The 16,944-nt window shown below is 43.8% G+C and overlaps 1 protein-coding gene across 3 annotated transcripts in view; it reads right to left on the minus strand.

Annotated features, from left to right (window-relative positions):
* Positions 1 to 962: 962 nt before the first annotated feature.
* The window catches only part of LOC104689758 (metalloprotease TIKI1), an 80,561-nt gene continuing 64,579 nt past the window's right edge, over positions 963 to 16,944 (minus strand). For all 3 annotated transcript variants that reach the window (XM_039567549.1, XM_039567548.1, XM_010400056.3), the window contains 3 exons: positions 12,358 to 12,448; positions 5,231 to 5,485; positions 963 to 1,686 (listed from right to left, as the gene is read on the minus strand). In XM_039567549.1, coding sequence (XP_039423483.1) covers positions 1,506 to 1,686; positions 5,231 to 5,485; positions 12,358 to 12,448 — 527 coding nt within the window. In that variant the 3' untranslated portion in view covers positions 963 to 1,505. The remainder of the gene's footprint in view (positions 1,687 to 5,230; positions 5,486 to 12,357; positions 12,449 to 16,944) is intronic.

Genomic DNA, 16,944 nt, shown 5'->3' on the forward strand with positions numbered 1-16,944 from the left:
GCACTCAGTATATACAGTTCCATTACCTTACCTGGTACTGAGGTCAGGCTAACTGGCCTGTAATTACCAGGATCCACCTTCCTACCCATTTTGTAAAGGTACCCGAGGTCTTTCAGTATTCTTATAAGAAGGAATATACAATGAGATGCTGCTGTCTTCTACTCCAGCCCAGATACATTTGATTCCCCATAATGCTGCTGTTAACTGTGACACTTAGCCTCTCCTTTCTCTGTTTTCCTCAGCAAATGGAGGCCGTATTCAGCTTCAGTCCTTATGGAAGGTGGACTGAAATTTGAGATCAAGAGATGAAAAGCCTGTTAGGAAAGCTGGAATCTTTTTGTTCCTCCTCCCGTGTGCTATAGAACGTTAGGAAAAGGAAGTACTTTTCCCAGGCAATGGAAAAAACAGTGAAGTATGTGTAAAGGCATAAGGGAAACCTGAAGGTGTGTTGTCTCACTGGGGCAGGTGACTGCTATGTTTCCACATTACTAAACTCAACACACTGGCTCCAAGTTCACCCATGGATGAAACTTATGAGACCTTTCTGGGCAATGAAACCCCACTAAGAGGTGGGGGAGAAATACTGCTCACAAATTGCGTAAGTGTGATCACAAGAGGATGTCCTGTACAAATACAGAAAATTCATCACCACTTCCAAGTTTTTTACATTCAACAGTCAACAACACATCTACTTCACACAGACAGCAAAAGACATAAAACAGTTTGGAAAGTCTGAGCAATGAACTCAGTAGAAAATTTGAAACAATTTCCTAGAATTAAATCTAATTGTGAAAATCACCTCTGGAGAACTTATTTTGGAAGACTCCAACAGTATGACTTGTGAAGTTCCCCGGAATTATTTTTTTCTTAAACCTACATTAATTTGCGCTTACAAGACTTGTCTGGCCATTGGAGGCTCAGGGGTACCCATCTTAAATAACACCAAACAGACAGCAGAAACATTCTGTTCACAAGTTTACACTGTTTTATTCGATTGTAGGTGCTGTCATGAACCTTTATATGTAATCCGGAGCCCTAACAAGCATGAATTAAAAGCATTACCAGTAGAGACATAAAATACCAACCTCTCTTTCCCAGCTGTGCTCATATGATCAAAATATTCTGTTCTAATAAAAAAGTCAGTGGTGTGTAAATCTTCTTACAAGGCACTGAAGGTGAAAAATACGTACTTTAGTTGGGCTCAAGCAGCTAAACAACAGCTATGTTATAGCGGCATTATAATCTCCCCAAAGCATTGTGGGATAACATGAAATCATTCTTCTGCAAGAGAAGGATAAATAACACTTTCATTAAAATATCTTCTCCTGTATTGGGCAGGTCAAACAAGTTAATAGTGTTAATGATCCAGACTCAGGAAAAGGAGGCAGTTTAAGAACACCCCAAAGAACAGGTGTCTCACTCATAGTCTTCTATTTCTCTTTTTGCATAAGTTTCTTTTTTTGATTTTTAAGACAAGAGTCCAGCAGCTTAGGTCCCCCTGTGTTTCAACGCCACATTATCTTATGCAAAGTCAAAGTCAGTAGTGGAAGGAAGAGAGGATGGGAAAGCTGGTGAGCGCTGCTGGTGTCTGTGCGAGTGCGACTGGACCGTCCGTGGCCGCGGGGCTGGGGCTCAACTGTGATGTAGCCATTAATGATGCGGATCCGGGGAGGAGGGTCGGTAGCACTGCAAGGCAAGAGAAGAGTATCAGTCCTGACCCAGCCCACAACTGCCCAACAGACACAGAGCAGGAGGTGGGCAGCCTCTGTGACCCACTGTCAGTTTTCTAGGTCCATTCAAATGGTCTCTTGTACAAGTTACACACTGACCAAAAGTCTCTGTGTCCTAAATGGCAGAGTGCTGTCTTCTCCCTTCCTCACAGGTGTGGCCAGCTCCTATGCCAGCCCACAAGGATGAGGGTGCTACACAGCCAAACTGTGAAGCAGACTCGAGGGAGAACAGCAAAGAGACTGAGGAGTACCAAAATACCTGCTCCGTCTCAAGTCTACCCAACCTGCCCATTGCTCCCACAGTCAGTCAGGTGGGTAAGATGACCATATTCCTAGCCCCTGTCAGCTAAGTAGAAAATACAGAAGAATAAAACAAGTGTTGTTGCAAAGGAGTGTCACTGCAGTGGCACTTGCTGAGTACAGCTGGGGTGAGGGACCTGAGTACATCTTTCTCAGCCATGCTTCATGCATCTTAGTGTGGACCCACCTTGTTTCTATACTGTATGATCTCTTCCACAGGTCAGCAATTACAAAGAGCTTACATGACGTACTTCAAGCAGAGGAAGAATGGCTTCCCGAATTGCAGCCTAGATCGCCACATTCCAGAGTATCTCCCAGCAGTAGGGAGTACTCTGACATGGTGATGAACAAGAACTGAACTAGCGCATACATGAGCTGAGCTCCCATTATGGCAATACATGATGGGGGACAGAAATTTGTATGCTCCAGGCTGCTAACGCCAACTGACCTGAACTGGGGGAGATCACGCACCACAGCAGGTCAAGAGTCAGAAGGGTCAGGTACAACACAGGTGGTTGTTTTTTTTGGCAATGGACTGAAAGCAATGCTTGACACCACAGCTGTAAGACTGACATACTCCCTAGGACTGCATGGCGCTGTGTAAAACTGAACACAAATTTGGACAAAACTAAAAGCAAGTCCACTTGGCAAATACAAAAACCTTTGTATTCTTCATTACCCAATCCCCAGCTGCTGTGTACCATTCTTGTCTTATTTCAGCCCACTAAGCAAAAATGCTTTGGGAAATTGAAGGCAATTAGTATCCTTTTTAAAAACACTTCACTTTTCCTTACCCAAAGGGCTCCCCAGAAGATCTGAACAATAGCCTGAGAGAAGACAGCTGGCAGCACATCAAGGAAATATAGCTGCCAGCTGATGCATATAGGGGCACGAACCAAGGCCATTCTGATAAGCTCACTGCCACACTATTAAATCACTGAGCTGCACCTTTCACATTTTCAGGCTCACAGAAGGAATCATAGAATTATATAGGTTGGAAAAGACCTTTAAGGTCATGGAGCCCATCTGTAAACCTGAAAGCTGTGAATGGCCCATCTCTAAGAAACCTGACAGCTTTATCTGTGTCTGTGCACCCTGAGGAATGTGTAGAGCAAGGGCTGAGACTCCCAGTCAGACATGCCCTGCACAAGCGAGCTTGCACCCAGCGGCGCTGGATTTCCTTGGGAAGAGACGCGCCGCGAGGTGGGGCTGTCAGCCCAGCCCAGCAGCGACATGGGCAGGCGTGCAGTGGCAGAGGACGGGCAGACAATCTGGGCTTTACAGAAGCCCAGCGCATGGGTGGAGCTTGTGCCCGAGGGACAGCTGCCTTCCGTCGGCAGGAAGGGCGCAGCAATCTCCCAGGTATCGTTTGTCTTTCCCAGCACTGACATGCAACATCTCCATCTCCAGATGCTTAAGCTCTTCTGTGCTACTAAGGAGTCACCCCTACGAAGCATTTGTCACCTAGCACCAGCGTAAGCTTCTAGCACAAAGGATGACTTAAACAGTAGGGGAAGAAAAGAAACATAAAAAGAAGAAAAGGAAAGCAGCATTTACTGCTCCCATATTTACGCAGTAGTTTCCTAGGCTGCCATGATTTGCTTTACTTTTGCCTCACTACTGCCTGGCAGTACTTGAAATCTAGTATACAGCCCTAGTGTGCCTTCAGTTTACTGACAGTAGCACATCCTCCCATCTTCCCCCTTCTTCTGAAGGCTTGATACTGCAAGTGCATGGGTATCGTAAGAGTCACTGCTCACTGACTTCGAGCTTTGTGGGAACAACTGATGTGAAGCACTGAACATGGCACTGTGGAGGCAGCGTGGGAGATTAAGACAGACATTCCTTAGCATTTCAACTAAAGAGACTATCAACTGAAACTCCAAAAATCCGTTCACAATTAGCTAGTATCAACTACATTAATAGAAAGGAAGTGGTACACTAAGAGATAAAATCAAGTGTGATCAATATAGGATTTGTTATATTGGTTAATCTTGGACTGCGTATAAGTCTGTCAGTGGACAGGTTACACAATCATTTGTCTCCCTCTGTCTCCCAAATAGTTATACTAAGGTTGAAGGAAGGGGCAGAGAAGGGAGTCTGGTCTAAAAAATCTGACAATGGCTGAATGCCTCAAATAGAACAACAGCTGCTGCACTCACCTGCAGCCAGCTTGAGCCACGTATCACTCACAGCAGTGGTACGATTAGGATCCAGGGACTTGAGAGGAAAGGCATAGGAGAACCCTGCTATACTCAGTAACTTAGGGAGCAGGAAGAAGTATTCTTCAGAAGGGAAAAAACCCAAACAATGTACCAACTTCATTTTAAGAGCTGTCAGACTTTTCTCCATCACCCCCAACCTGTCTGGTTGTTTATGGTATCACAAAAATTTAATGCCTTCAACCTGAGTACAGCAGAGACACAATCAGACACACAAAGTACAAAAGAAAGTAGATTTGGGCACGTGTATTATCTGACAGGAAGGAAACATTAAGCTATACATTCAGCCACAGGCCCAAGTATAGGTAGTGAGAGAGAAATTGGCTTTTTTTGTGGTGGTTTTTTTTTGTGTGTGTGTGTGTTTTTGCAGGCTGCTGTAGCTCTTGTAGGTAAGCAAGCTTTTCTGGATGAAAAGTAAGGGGTATATGTGAACCTCTGCCCCACAACACACTGATTTTTTTATATAAGCTCTGTCATCCATTAGGCTATCATGCTTTTTCAGACTGAAGAATACAGAGACTGAAAATACTGCACAAAATATTGCCCAAGTGCAAAGAGAACATATGCCAGGGATGGTAGTTTCCTCATATGCAGCAGCTCTTGCATAATGGTCCAAGGCTTTGATCTGTACCATATACCACTGGACCCATCCTTCCATGACAGAGAGCACTGCCATATGTTCACAATCCCTCAAGCCCAAATGCAGACTGATCTAGACAAGGCTGCCACTTGTTTTATACCTAATTTTCCACAAATCTAACTATGCAAAGAAAAAAAAAAAAAGAAAGCTTTTCTGCCACTAAAAGCACAAGCAGTCTTGTGCAAATGTTTTAGAAAGAATCACAGTAGTGGAGAAGGTCAGATCCTGTCCACAGGATATATCTACCCCTGCAGAAGCTTGAGGGTCTAGATTAAACAGTCTAAGTTAAAGTCCAGTTTGCATGATAAGCCATCCCCCCCCCCTCCGCCATTAGTTACCTCTCTTCAAGGCGAACCCAGAGGTCGTTGAATTGTCGCAGTCTTTGCTTCTTCTGCTGCTTTTTCTTCTTCTTTTTGTACTTCCTGTCTACTTTCATGAGCACATCAATGCTGTCAGGGAAGAGCAGGTGAGGCAGGAACTCTTCCTCCTCCTCCTCCTCCTCCTCCTTCTGGGGGTGCAGTGGGAGCTCATGGGATACAACATAGGGACTGTGTGATGATGAAAAGGCTAACAAGGTTTTAGGAGGTCTTCGGCTGGAAGAAAGAGGGAACACAGACAACATTTGAAAGGGCTTTGAGGCAAAATCCTGATTCAGACACTATCAAGGCACATACATTTAAAATAGGTGTTTATCCCTGACATATTGGCTGGATACTCATTTCTCTGCCTTGTATTCCTGCTCCCTCTTCCTTAAGTCAATATTGGTTTTGTGATCAAAATAGTGCTCTTTAACAAAAAAAAGTCTTTGGAAAAGAGGCAGTCTGTATCAGAGGAAAGAATGCAGTCTGGATAAGGGTGGAATAACTCTTGGTAATAAGCTTGCATATCTAGGAAGAGACAAAAACGGAATCACTTCTAAGTCAGAGTCAAACAACACTCCTCTAGTCTGAACACAGACCAGATTATTCCTTTCAGCACTTCCTGCCCAGAGTAAAGTAACTTGGGGGACAAGGGGAAGCAGCATCCAAAACAACTAAAGCACACCAGCTGATAAAGCCAGCTCTGGACCAGCAGCTCTGACTGGTGGAGAAGGTAAGAAACAAGCTAGCCCACAGACTGTGGTCATGGCTACAGAAACACATTTTGAAAATTACCGTCTTTGAAGGGAAAGGCCTAATATACCATTAGCAGTAACCTGGTTGCACACTGGACCCAGAGAAGGCCGTGGTTCTCAACGACTTCTATATCTCACTGTTCAACCACAAATGTTCCAGCCAAGCTGCCCAAGTTAGGAAAGGCAAATGGGAGTATGAAGACCCTAAGTACAAAGCAGGAGAAAATCAGGTTCAAGACCATCTAAGGAGCCTGAATGTGCACAAGTGCATGGGGCCTGATGGAATCCATCTGTGGGTTCTAAGGGAGCTGGCAATAACTTGCTAAGCCACTATCAATCATTTTTGAAAACTTGTGGCACTCAGGTAAAGTTCCCAACATCTGGAAAAAGGAAAATATAACCCCCATTTTTAAAATGGAGAAAGTAAAAATCTCACCTCTGTGTCAGGCAAGATCACAGAGCAGATTCTTCTGAAAACTATGCTAAAACAAAGAAACGCGGAAAACAAAGAGGTGCTTGGTAACAGCCAACATGGCTTTCCAAGGGCAAACAACGCCTGTTAAATCTGATGATCTTCGCTGACGGGGCTGCAGCATCGATGGATGTGGCAGAGCAACTGCCACCATCTGCCTGGACTTAAAGTGTTTCACACTGTCCCACACAATATCCTTGTATCCAAATTGGATAGACATGGATTTGGTGAATGGATTGCTTGGTGGATAAAGAACTGGCTGGATGGCCGCACACAAAGAATTGTGGTCAACAGCTCCTTGTCCACATGAAAACCAGAGATGAGTGGCCTCCCTCACGGGTCAGTACTGGGACCATCACTGTTTAACATCTGTGTCAGTGGCATGGACAGTGGGATTGAGGGCACCCTCAGCAAGTTTGCCACCAACACCAAGCTGCGTGGGGCAGTCGACACGCTGGAGGGAAGGGATGTCATCCACAGGGACCTGGACAGGCTGGAGAGGTGGGGCTGTGCAAACCCCATGAAGTTCAGCAAGGCCAAGTGCAAGGTCCTGCACCTGGGTTGTGGCAACACCTGACACAGCTACAGGCTGGGTGGACAAGTGATTGACAGCAGCCCTGAGGAGAAGGACTTGGGGGTGGTGGTGGATGAAAAACCCAGCAAGACCCAGCCAGGTGCACTCACAGCCCAGAAAGGCAATGGGATCCTGGGCTGCATCCAAAGCAGCGTGGGCAGCAGGGCACGGGAGGGGATTCTGCCCCTCTGCTCTGCTCTGCTCTGGTGAGGCCGCCCCTGGAACACTGCATCCAGCTCTGGGGTCCCAGCATAAGGACATGGAACTGTTGGAGCAAGTCCAGAGGAGGGCACAGTAGTAGGAGGACTGGAGCACCTCCCCTGTGAAGACAGACTGAGGAAGCTGGATCTGTTCGTCCTGCAGAAAACGGTGTGGAGACCTCCTAGCAGCCTCACAGTATCTGAAGGGTCCTACAGGGAAGCTGAAGAGGGACTCTTTGTCAGCAACTGTAGTGACAGGAGTAACAGATACAAACTGAAGAAGGGGTGAATTTAGGCTAGGTATTGGGAAGAAATTCTTTACTGTGAGGGTGGTGAAATACTAGAGGAGGTTGCCCAGGGAGGCTGTGGCTGCCCCAACCCTGGCACTTTCCAAAGCCAGGTTGCATAAGGCCTTCAGCAAGTTGGCCTAGTGGGAGGCGTCAATATTAATTATTATTAGACTGGTCTAGGGGAATTAGGACTAGATGATCTTTAAAGTCCTTTCCAATCCCTTAACATTCTATGATTATATGATTAAGGAATCCTTTGGGCCATGTAGTCTGCATCAACTGAAAGCAGACTAGTTTTGGCACCACCAAGTTCACTCCCTTCTCATTTTCTCTTTGATGAGGCCAGATGGTACAACGCAATGAATGCACAGCCTTTACAAAACATCGCATCAGGGGACATGTCTGACACATAAGAGACCAGAGCTCAACACACCACTGTGGCACTGGTTTCTAAAGCTGATGTGCAAAAGGGTGTAATGCTGCCCTGCCACTCAGATAAAGCACACCAAGGAACATGAAATGGTGATCTTTGTGGGTTTTATGGACAAATATGGAGGTCCACATGAAGGGGAGGAAACTGAGGAATTGCATCTCTCTCATAAGCAGAGCTGAGCTTTGCACACGTTTATAGCAAGTAATGAGGGTGTGGGAGTCAAGCCTTAGCCTTCCAGCTGCCCAGATCCTGTATTAGGCTGGCAGCATTACCGGGAATTTCAAAGGAGCTCCAGCAAGTGAGATACATCACTATGTGCATGTACAAACTGCCTCATAAGGCAAATCTAAGAAACTCAAAGTTGAGCTCCCAGAAAAAGCTCTAAGGGCTATGACTACTCAGTTTCCTGTGAAGGTGATAAATTGAAGAAAACAATAATCAGGTCCACCTTGATCACTGAAGCTCTGTTTCTTTATTCTTAGAGCAAGCAACATCTCATCTATATTCTAAGGCAGGCAGTCTGCAGGGTCCTATTCACTCATGGCTTTGCCAGCCCACACTTCTCATTGTTTGGAACAATTTCCCCTCTTTACTTGTCTATGAGCATCTTGGACAAACCCACAAACTCAATCCACTCTGTGTATACACAGGACCTATCAGGAACATCTGTCTGATCTTTATGGCTACTTCATAAAGAGAAGAGATGCAACAGTCTTGTGTAACAAAGCGGAAGTGGAGACTGGCTTGGGCTGAAATTCAGAAAGATAACAGAAAACCACAGACCACCGAGCAGAAACCTGCCATTAATCAATGAAACTTTCCCAGAACTGTGTTCCTTTTTCAGCTTCCAATGGCATGAAAAGAAGGAGGTCTGGAAGGAAACATTTTTCAGCATGGGTACAGTTTTTAAGTTAGCCCATTACTGTATGCACGCTTACTGGATAGCAAACAGAGAGTAGTTCCTGCAGAAGGGGAAATGAAGTTGTGGACTGGAACGTGGGGAAAGTATATGGAAAACAAAGATAATTTGTCTTATTTACTGCAAGGAAAATCAGACTGATCACATGTTGAAGTTTATTTGAGAGAGACTGCTGCAGAATGGACCTTGGGCTATCAATCTCTTTCAAAATCATTGTGGTGTCACACTCTGTCACACTTTATCACCTCTGAACTGTCATGACCCTTCAGCTCTCCCTCCTCAGCTACTTCACATCGCCCACTCTTCAATTCCACCTTACAGAGTGATCCCCCATTAGCTCTCTCCAGTGACCTGATTTAATCTGTTTGAAGGTCTTCTGCCTATGATTCCCTTTTCCACCATTTCTCTTCACTGTTTTTGTTCCTTAACTAAGTCATGGCGTGGGCAGCACCCCTCCTCTGTAGATTAGAGTGCCATGCTGCCTGCAGCATTCCCTACTGAACCCATGGCCATACCATGCTGGAGGCTCAGCATTGCTACGGGTAGAGGATGACCTGCATCCTGCATGGCTAGACATCTGCTCTTGACAGGTGTGGCCTCAGACACATCCATATACAAAACCTGCTTTGCAATACTTCCTGCAAGCAATTCTTCCAGAGACCGACTGATCAACCACTGGAAAAGGGACACAGATTCAAAAGTTCGTACTTCTTCCCCCCCCAGGCCAATTCCCTCTCCCGGCACAGCAGCTAAGGAAGAGTCAGCAAGCACCTTAATTTTGGCTGTGATTGTGTTGAGTATTTTACAATATATAACTGCATTCTAAAATCAGGAACAACAGTTAAAGACCAAAGTAAGTCAGGAGCTTGATTGAACTTGTGGTATTATTTATAAACTGTCCTTTGCAATACTGCTTGGAGCACCTCTTTTGCCTTCCCTACTTTGGAGACACCAGGGAGAAGGAACCTTTCTGTCTCCAATCAGGGGCATTCATCCTATTTGCTCTGCAGATGGACAGTACACCTCAGGCAGCCCTGCCTGCTACAGGAAAATGAGCAATACGATTCTGCATCCTTCTTGGTTCCTACACACACAGATATATACAATATATCTCACACAGGACTTTTTGTTTAGCCAGAGCACAGGAAGCAGCAGACTGTGCTGCCAAAATGTCATGTTGCAAGGCAAGGAGACGACTTCAGACTTCCTCCTTCTTGTGTTGTAGGACCTCTTAGCTAATATCCCTACTGTGTCTGATACCAGAGCAGTCATTTAAATTCTCTGTCTCAGTTCAGCCACTTGGCATTTTTATCCTGTCTCAATTATGAACAGTCAAATAGTCCACAGGCATTGACTGGACTGTGTGCAGTACTATACTGGACAATAGCTGGATACAGTTCCATGTTTATGTGATCAACACTGCGTTTACTGTCACAGACTGCTCTGCTACTTGCTCTTAGAACAAGCCCAGGACAGCAATCAAGTGAAAGCTTCCTTCCAAGCCCTAGGACTCTGACACTCTTGTCGTAAGTCTTTCCCTCACCTTAAATACTCTTTTCCCTTGAACCCATATTTTTCTTGAAGCCTATGTCTTATTTTTATATCTGTTTCCAAGTCATCCAGAAATGTTAACAGTGAAGTGTCATCTTCTTGCTCAGGTTTAATATCAAGACGCCAGGAAAGATGTTCTGTCCAATAGTCCTAGTAAGAGGTTGAAGATGCAACTGAAGCCAAACAGAGGGCTTTAAGATGCAACTGATGCCTAACTGAGGGCTTTCAAAGTCACAAGGGGCTGCACAACTAACTCCCATAATATGGTTAGGGAACTGGGTGCCCAGCTACTCCAAGTAACCTTGATACCAACCTTCCTGATTAGTGGAAATCTATCCCTCCTTTCTTCAGTTGTCTGCCCGTACAGCTACATCCTTACAGAGCAGTATCAGATCTTGTTTATTCTCAAGTAGCTTTTAAGCTATCTTTCTTTAAGCTTTAAGAAGCTGCTGCAGCTGTTTTTAGGAACACCTAAGCTAAGAATGAAAAAACAACATGAAAATATCATTGAAGGCTGGTTTGGGTTTGTTGTCTTTTTTTTTTTTTTTATCATCCCTGCAAACACTGATACACTGGATTTTAATGATGTATGTCCCTGTCTAGAACCACTGTAAAAACAAGAATTTTTGCAATGCCAGAATTTCAATCTCACAGTCTCAGACAACAGCAAAGGTGGTATAAAGAGAAAGATGAAGCAACCAGAGTATGAGAAAAACAGCTGTTACTAATTTGCACCACACCTGTAGAGCCCTTGGCACAGAACAAGACTCTACACTGTGCCCTCTGCACAAATCCTATCAAAAGGTGATAATCCTGCCTAAGAGTCCCATATCAGAAACAGAGGGGAGGAGCAACAGAGATGTAAACAGGGACAGTATGCCTGGCACAGAAGATAAAAGGGAAATGGTACCATAACTGGGATCAATTTCCAGTTTTCTCCATTGTGGTCTTTTAGCAGTGAAGAGTGAGTACATCTAACAGCTACATGTTTGATAAGAGTCTGGAGAAAGGGAAGGCAAAGATTGCAGACCCTAAGCTGGTCGCAAGAATTCCAGGAAGAGGTGAGTCAAAGCACAGGTAATTCTCGGTAGAGTGGAGGAGGAGATTATCTGGCATTCTGTAGTTACTGAAACCGTGGAGGTGGATAAAAGCATCCAGTGGGAGATGAACAGAGGCAGGAAGGGTATATCCCAAAGGACAGCTGCAGGATGAACCAGAACAACAAGTACCTTAGCTTAAAAATGCAGAAGAAAGCAGGGGACATGAGAACAATCAGTCATGGAGATAACTTGCAAAGATTCTGGGCAATCAGATTCCAGGCTGGGAGAGAGTAAACAGAAAGAATAAAAAATAGCAGTATAAAAGAAGGAGATTATTAAAAGGCAGGGCAGTCAAACACATAAAAGAGAGGAAAGAGAAACCTGGAAGCCTGTGTGGTACAAGACAGCATCCAGATCTGATGAACCAAGCATGCATACTCTGTGGCTGTTCATTTAAGAGTTAAAAACTTACAAGGGTGGACATTTTATTAACAACAACAACCAAAAAAAAACCCACCAAACCCCAAAACCACAAAAAAACCACCACAAAAGCAACAAACCCCAAACCCCAAAACCACAAAAAACCCACCACAAAACCAACAACAACAACCCAACCAACCAAACATCCCCACCCCCAACAACAAAACCCAGAAAACAAACAAAACCAAAAAAAACCCAAGCCAAAACCGAGTAAAATCCCCTTTCCAAACTAGCTTATGGAAGATAAAAGTAAACTTTTCTCCTTCATGCTGGGAAGGAGAGAAAGAGCCTAGCTCACTCTTAGTTATAGTTCCAGCTGCCATTACTACTTCATAATTGTTTACAAACCCACTCTCCCAATGGCTGCTTAGCTAGGTAAAAGCATGCATTACTTGTTGATGGCATGTCCAGCTGGAGTGTGTTCTACCTCGTACCCTTCTCTCCTCAAAACATCAATCACTGTGTTGTTGCCCATGAAGTGACCTGCAGTTAAAAGAAAAATGACATCAGAACTCACCAACCACAGGGAAAGAGGGAGAAGGAAACAAAGTCCTTCCTCATCACAGGAGGTGTGCCACACTCAAGGCAGGCAGAGCTTTATCACTCCCCACCAGGATGCACCAGAAACACAGGATCTCTAATGAGTGATTGCTGAACTTTCCCAAGGTCACTTCAATTACTACATTCTGCCTTTCTAAAATGCAGATGTGATTGCAATTATGCTGGTCCCACAGGTTGTTGCATAATGGGCTGTCCAGGGAGGTGATGGAGTCACCATCCCTGAAAGTGTTTAAGTGTTAAGGAAAGACTGAATGTGTCACATAGTGCCATGGTCTAGTTGGCATGGTGGTGACTGGTCAAAGGTTGGACTTTATAATCTCAGAGGTCTTTTTCAACCTAACTGACTTTGTGATTATCAGGCCATTGTGGATCACTTGAGAGAATAAGAGATTAAGTTTGGACACCCCTGTTCAAGAGCAGCAGTGAGTGTACAACTGATGGTGATGCAAAGAAGGTCAGAATCCAGCCACATTTTAACATTCTCCAGCATTATAAAGACACAGAGCTGTTGCTCAACATCACTAGCAATTTTTAAATGATTAAGAATCATCCAACTGCAAAGAACAGACAATAACTCTGAAAGCCAATGACTTCGATCAACCTCTTTCATTTCTTCATTATATGCCACCAGGGCCAGACACTTGACCTCATTTGTGTTGATAAAAGGACTTAGTTTTAGAAGGACTTAGATAGTTCTGCCCTAATTCTGTGATTTACATCTCCCCTACATTCTCAGACAGATGTGGTGGCTGGTAAGATTGTATTTTGGCACCATAGTGAATAAATGACTACTCAAAGGTTGCAGGAGCAATGCTCTGCTCACAGAATGTCTTCCACCATCATTCTAACATGTCATGAGACCAGGCTGCTGAGAAGCAGAAGAAAGAGAGAACAAAGAGAGAACAAAGGTCTTGCACAGATTCAGCTTTCATAAAACATTTCTTCCTTTAACAGCCTACATTAATTAAAATTGGCCTTGGGCAAATTACTCATTAGAGTGATCCCTTGCTTCTGTAGCTGTACACAGTGCTAAAATTGATAAGTAACTCCAGAAAAAACTGTTTTCTGATAATATTGTTCATAAATATATGGCAATAGAACCAGCAGAATGATTCTAGTAGCCAGGGAAAGCAAGAAGTTAGAAACAGAATCTAACAGTGCTGAGAACATCAGGAGACTAAATATAATGGATTCATGACTTTTCATTCCAAAAGGGGTTGAATGAATTGGAGCACAAAAATTCCAGTTTCTCACGCCACAACAGCAAAGTGCTCATGATGTACCAGCTTAAGGCATGACAGTTGGATGGTATCATTTGAGCACAAGATGAACTTTCCCCCAGAGCCTAAGAGCACAAATCAATCTGGCTCAAATGAAACCTTTTAACCAAACACTGCAACGCACACCCATTGGGTACCATATTTTCTCACACAGTAATTAGATTTTGCCCCACTTCCTCAGCTCAAATTTTGTCTTCAGAATGAGTAGATTATGTACCATTACATTGACCTAACCTAATCCTGTTGGTATCTGCTGCTTCCCGATGGCTCAGCTCCAGGTACAGTTAACCAAGAATTCCCTCAGGTCAGCAAAAAAGACCAGCTGCAGCAGGGAACAGGAATGACTGTAATAAAATATTTTAATTGAGTAAAATTAGCTACTGTAAAATAAACACTAGGTTTATAAGATGCCAGAATAGTTTCTATTTCTCACCTTTAACATAGAGAAGTATGTGCAAAGGGAAGGACAGAAGGATTCACTCCTCCTTCCCTATCTCCACACAGCAGAGGAAGGGATGCTTCCAAAGGGTGATCCATTCCTTGCAAAAGACAGTGAGGCAGGACAACTTGGACTTGTAGAGAAGTGCCTCTCAATTGACAAGGATATAGGCAGTGTATATTGCAAGTTCAGATGAGGCATTCACCTCATGCAGGCAATGATGCATGAGCCAAATCCCATCTTCAGAAGTGTAAAGCAGTTCCAAGGCTCTGAACTCATATTTTCCTAATCCAAATATTTCAGGAGGAAAGGGACAAGGCATAAAGATAAGCAGTCTATAGGGCGATGTATGGTCTTAAAATAATTTTCCTTGTGCCAGTTTAAGAGCTTACAGTTGCATTCATTTCAAGAGTGAGCTACTAGACAGCTGCTCACACCACACCATTAAACATACCACTCCTCCATCAATCTTCAGTCATCCTTGCTCAGAGCAGTGATTTAGAGTGGAATGTAGGAAATCACTGTAGCACATGGATGAATCCCATTTCAATCAGTCAACCTGCTTGAGTGATTTTCTGTGGCTGGACTCTTTAATTTAATGCAGTGACAAGAATATCTTTTTTTATCACAGTTATGTGTACATTTGCTCATTGTTGCCAAGGCAATGAGTAATGTCTCCATGTGAGAGAAAAATGGTATGCTAATATTGCGCAAAAGAGAACAGACCAAATGAATAAATATGTGTAAAACAGATGCATACAAATACAAACGGGCATGTGATATTAGATTGTTCACAAGACATGATCAATCAGGAGCCACTCACACTATAGGTACATAAAGGGTTAGATGATACAGTATTCACTATCCAAAAGGTGGGCCATTCGTGCTCCATGAGACAGAGCTCTGGCCCAGAGAAGCTACAGGTTCAACTGAGTGAGACACAAAATTTAAAAAGGCAGAAGGGTGAGGGTTTGAGATACAGGACCCCACTAGGAGCCTCTCTGCAGTCAGAACTTATGCCTCATTTCTGGGAACAACCACAAAAAGCAGTAAGTGGTGTACAAAAGATCGGATTGCCAAAACCAACGGTAAGAAACACAAGAAAGATACACTCTCCAAGGTTTAAAATCAAGCAACTACTGCTGCAAGGGAGACTGAGATGAAAGTCACGTGGCAGGGCGCAGGCCTCTTTCACCTGTTTTCTATTTTAGCCTAACATACTTGAATGCTCCCCAAAAGAAAGGCCCTGGGCCCTGTCCTATCGGAAAGCCTGCTCTTTTCTTTCTGTATGCAGCCCTGCATTATCCTCACACCACTAGGTGAAGAGATGCCTCCAAGAGGTCAATTTACTCTGGCAGGGGGTGGGGAGCCATGAATCTTTATTCTTCTGTGCTCAAGCTCAAAGAGAAACTAAGGAGCTGTTGTGTGCACCAGCTCAGCCATGCACTCTACTGGAGAGTAAATAAGACCCAGGCCTTTAATCTGTACTGAAAGGAGATGGCATGCAGGGACCACAACAGGCAATATGCTCTAAGAACAACGCAGTTTGACCAGCGTGCACTCGCAGACTTGACCACACACTGTGTGCTTCTGACCCTTCCTCAGTAGCCACTCCCAATCCGGCAGAACACAGGCTGCTACTACTGCCCTGAAACCTGTGTCTCCTGCTCGCAGCTTTTACTTTCAGCACATGCACAGCTGCTTCTATAACCGTGCCAGGTTAGGTAAGTTTTACCTAGATAACTGTGGGATTCAGCAGAGATTGTTGAACCTAAATGTGAGCCCTTGTGAGTCTGAAAAAGTTCTGCATGTAGTGAAAGGAACTAGGAAATATTGCAAAACAAAAGTTCTGTTTCTGTTACTAAATTTTAATTTTTCACAGAAACCAAGTCTGTAAGACTCATGAAAACTATACTCCTCTCTGAATTTCAATAAAATTGACTATTCCAAGCAGATAAATAAAGTTCTTTGACCTCTTAGAATCATGTAAAAAGGAAACCGCCAAGCATACGTAATTCTGTGTTTTCTTTAGAAGAAAGATGGCACTTCCCATCTGCCCCAGAAGCACGTCAAGATCTCACCATTTACAAACATCCCAAGCCAATGAATCACTGGACATACATGTAAAGACACCAAACTGTTTGTTAGGAAACCTGATCTGGACTGCTGACTTCCAAGATGTTGTGGGAACAACTAAAGCACAGAATTATAGCACTGCAACCACAAATTAGTCCAGCCACTGGGGACATCATAAAGCTGGATGTTTATTTGCACTGTGAGCACTCAAAAGGAGTTTTAGTGCCAGAGACTCTATGGGCCACTGAAACAAATACTTTCAAGAAAGTTTTAGAGGTACAAATCTTACAATTATTTAGAAACTTCCTGGAAATGCCTATGGCAATTATCATCTGCTTTCATTCTTCGCATCTTAGTCTTTAACATAAACACAGTTATACTTTTGAAATACACACTGGGACACAGAACCTGGAGTAATTTTAACCTAGCTAGTAAAATTATGGAGGAAAAAAAAGCTAGATTAAATATATATTATAATCCAAAGCAAAAGAAGGAAAGCAGGTGATGTGATCAATTAAGCTACAAATCAGTTTCCTTATTACACATGCTTTCTGTACACACTTTTCAAGAGGAAGACACTATTTTCAAGCTTGAGTACCATGCACCCAGGTGTAGCAAACTCA

The sequence above is a fragment of the Corvus cornix genome, chromosome Z (assembly GCF_000738735.6).
Source record: "Corvus cornix cornix isolate S_Up_H32 chromosome Z, ASM73873v5, whole genome shotgun sequence".
Classification (NCBI taxonomy): Eukaryota; Metazoa; Chordata; class Aves; order Passeriformes; family Corvidae; genus Corvus; species Corvus cornix.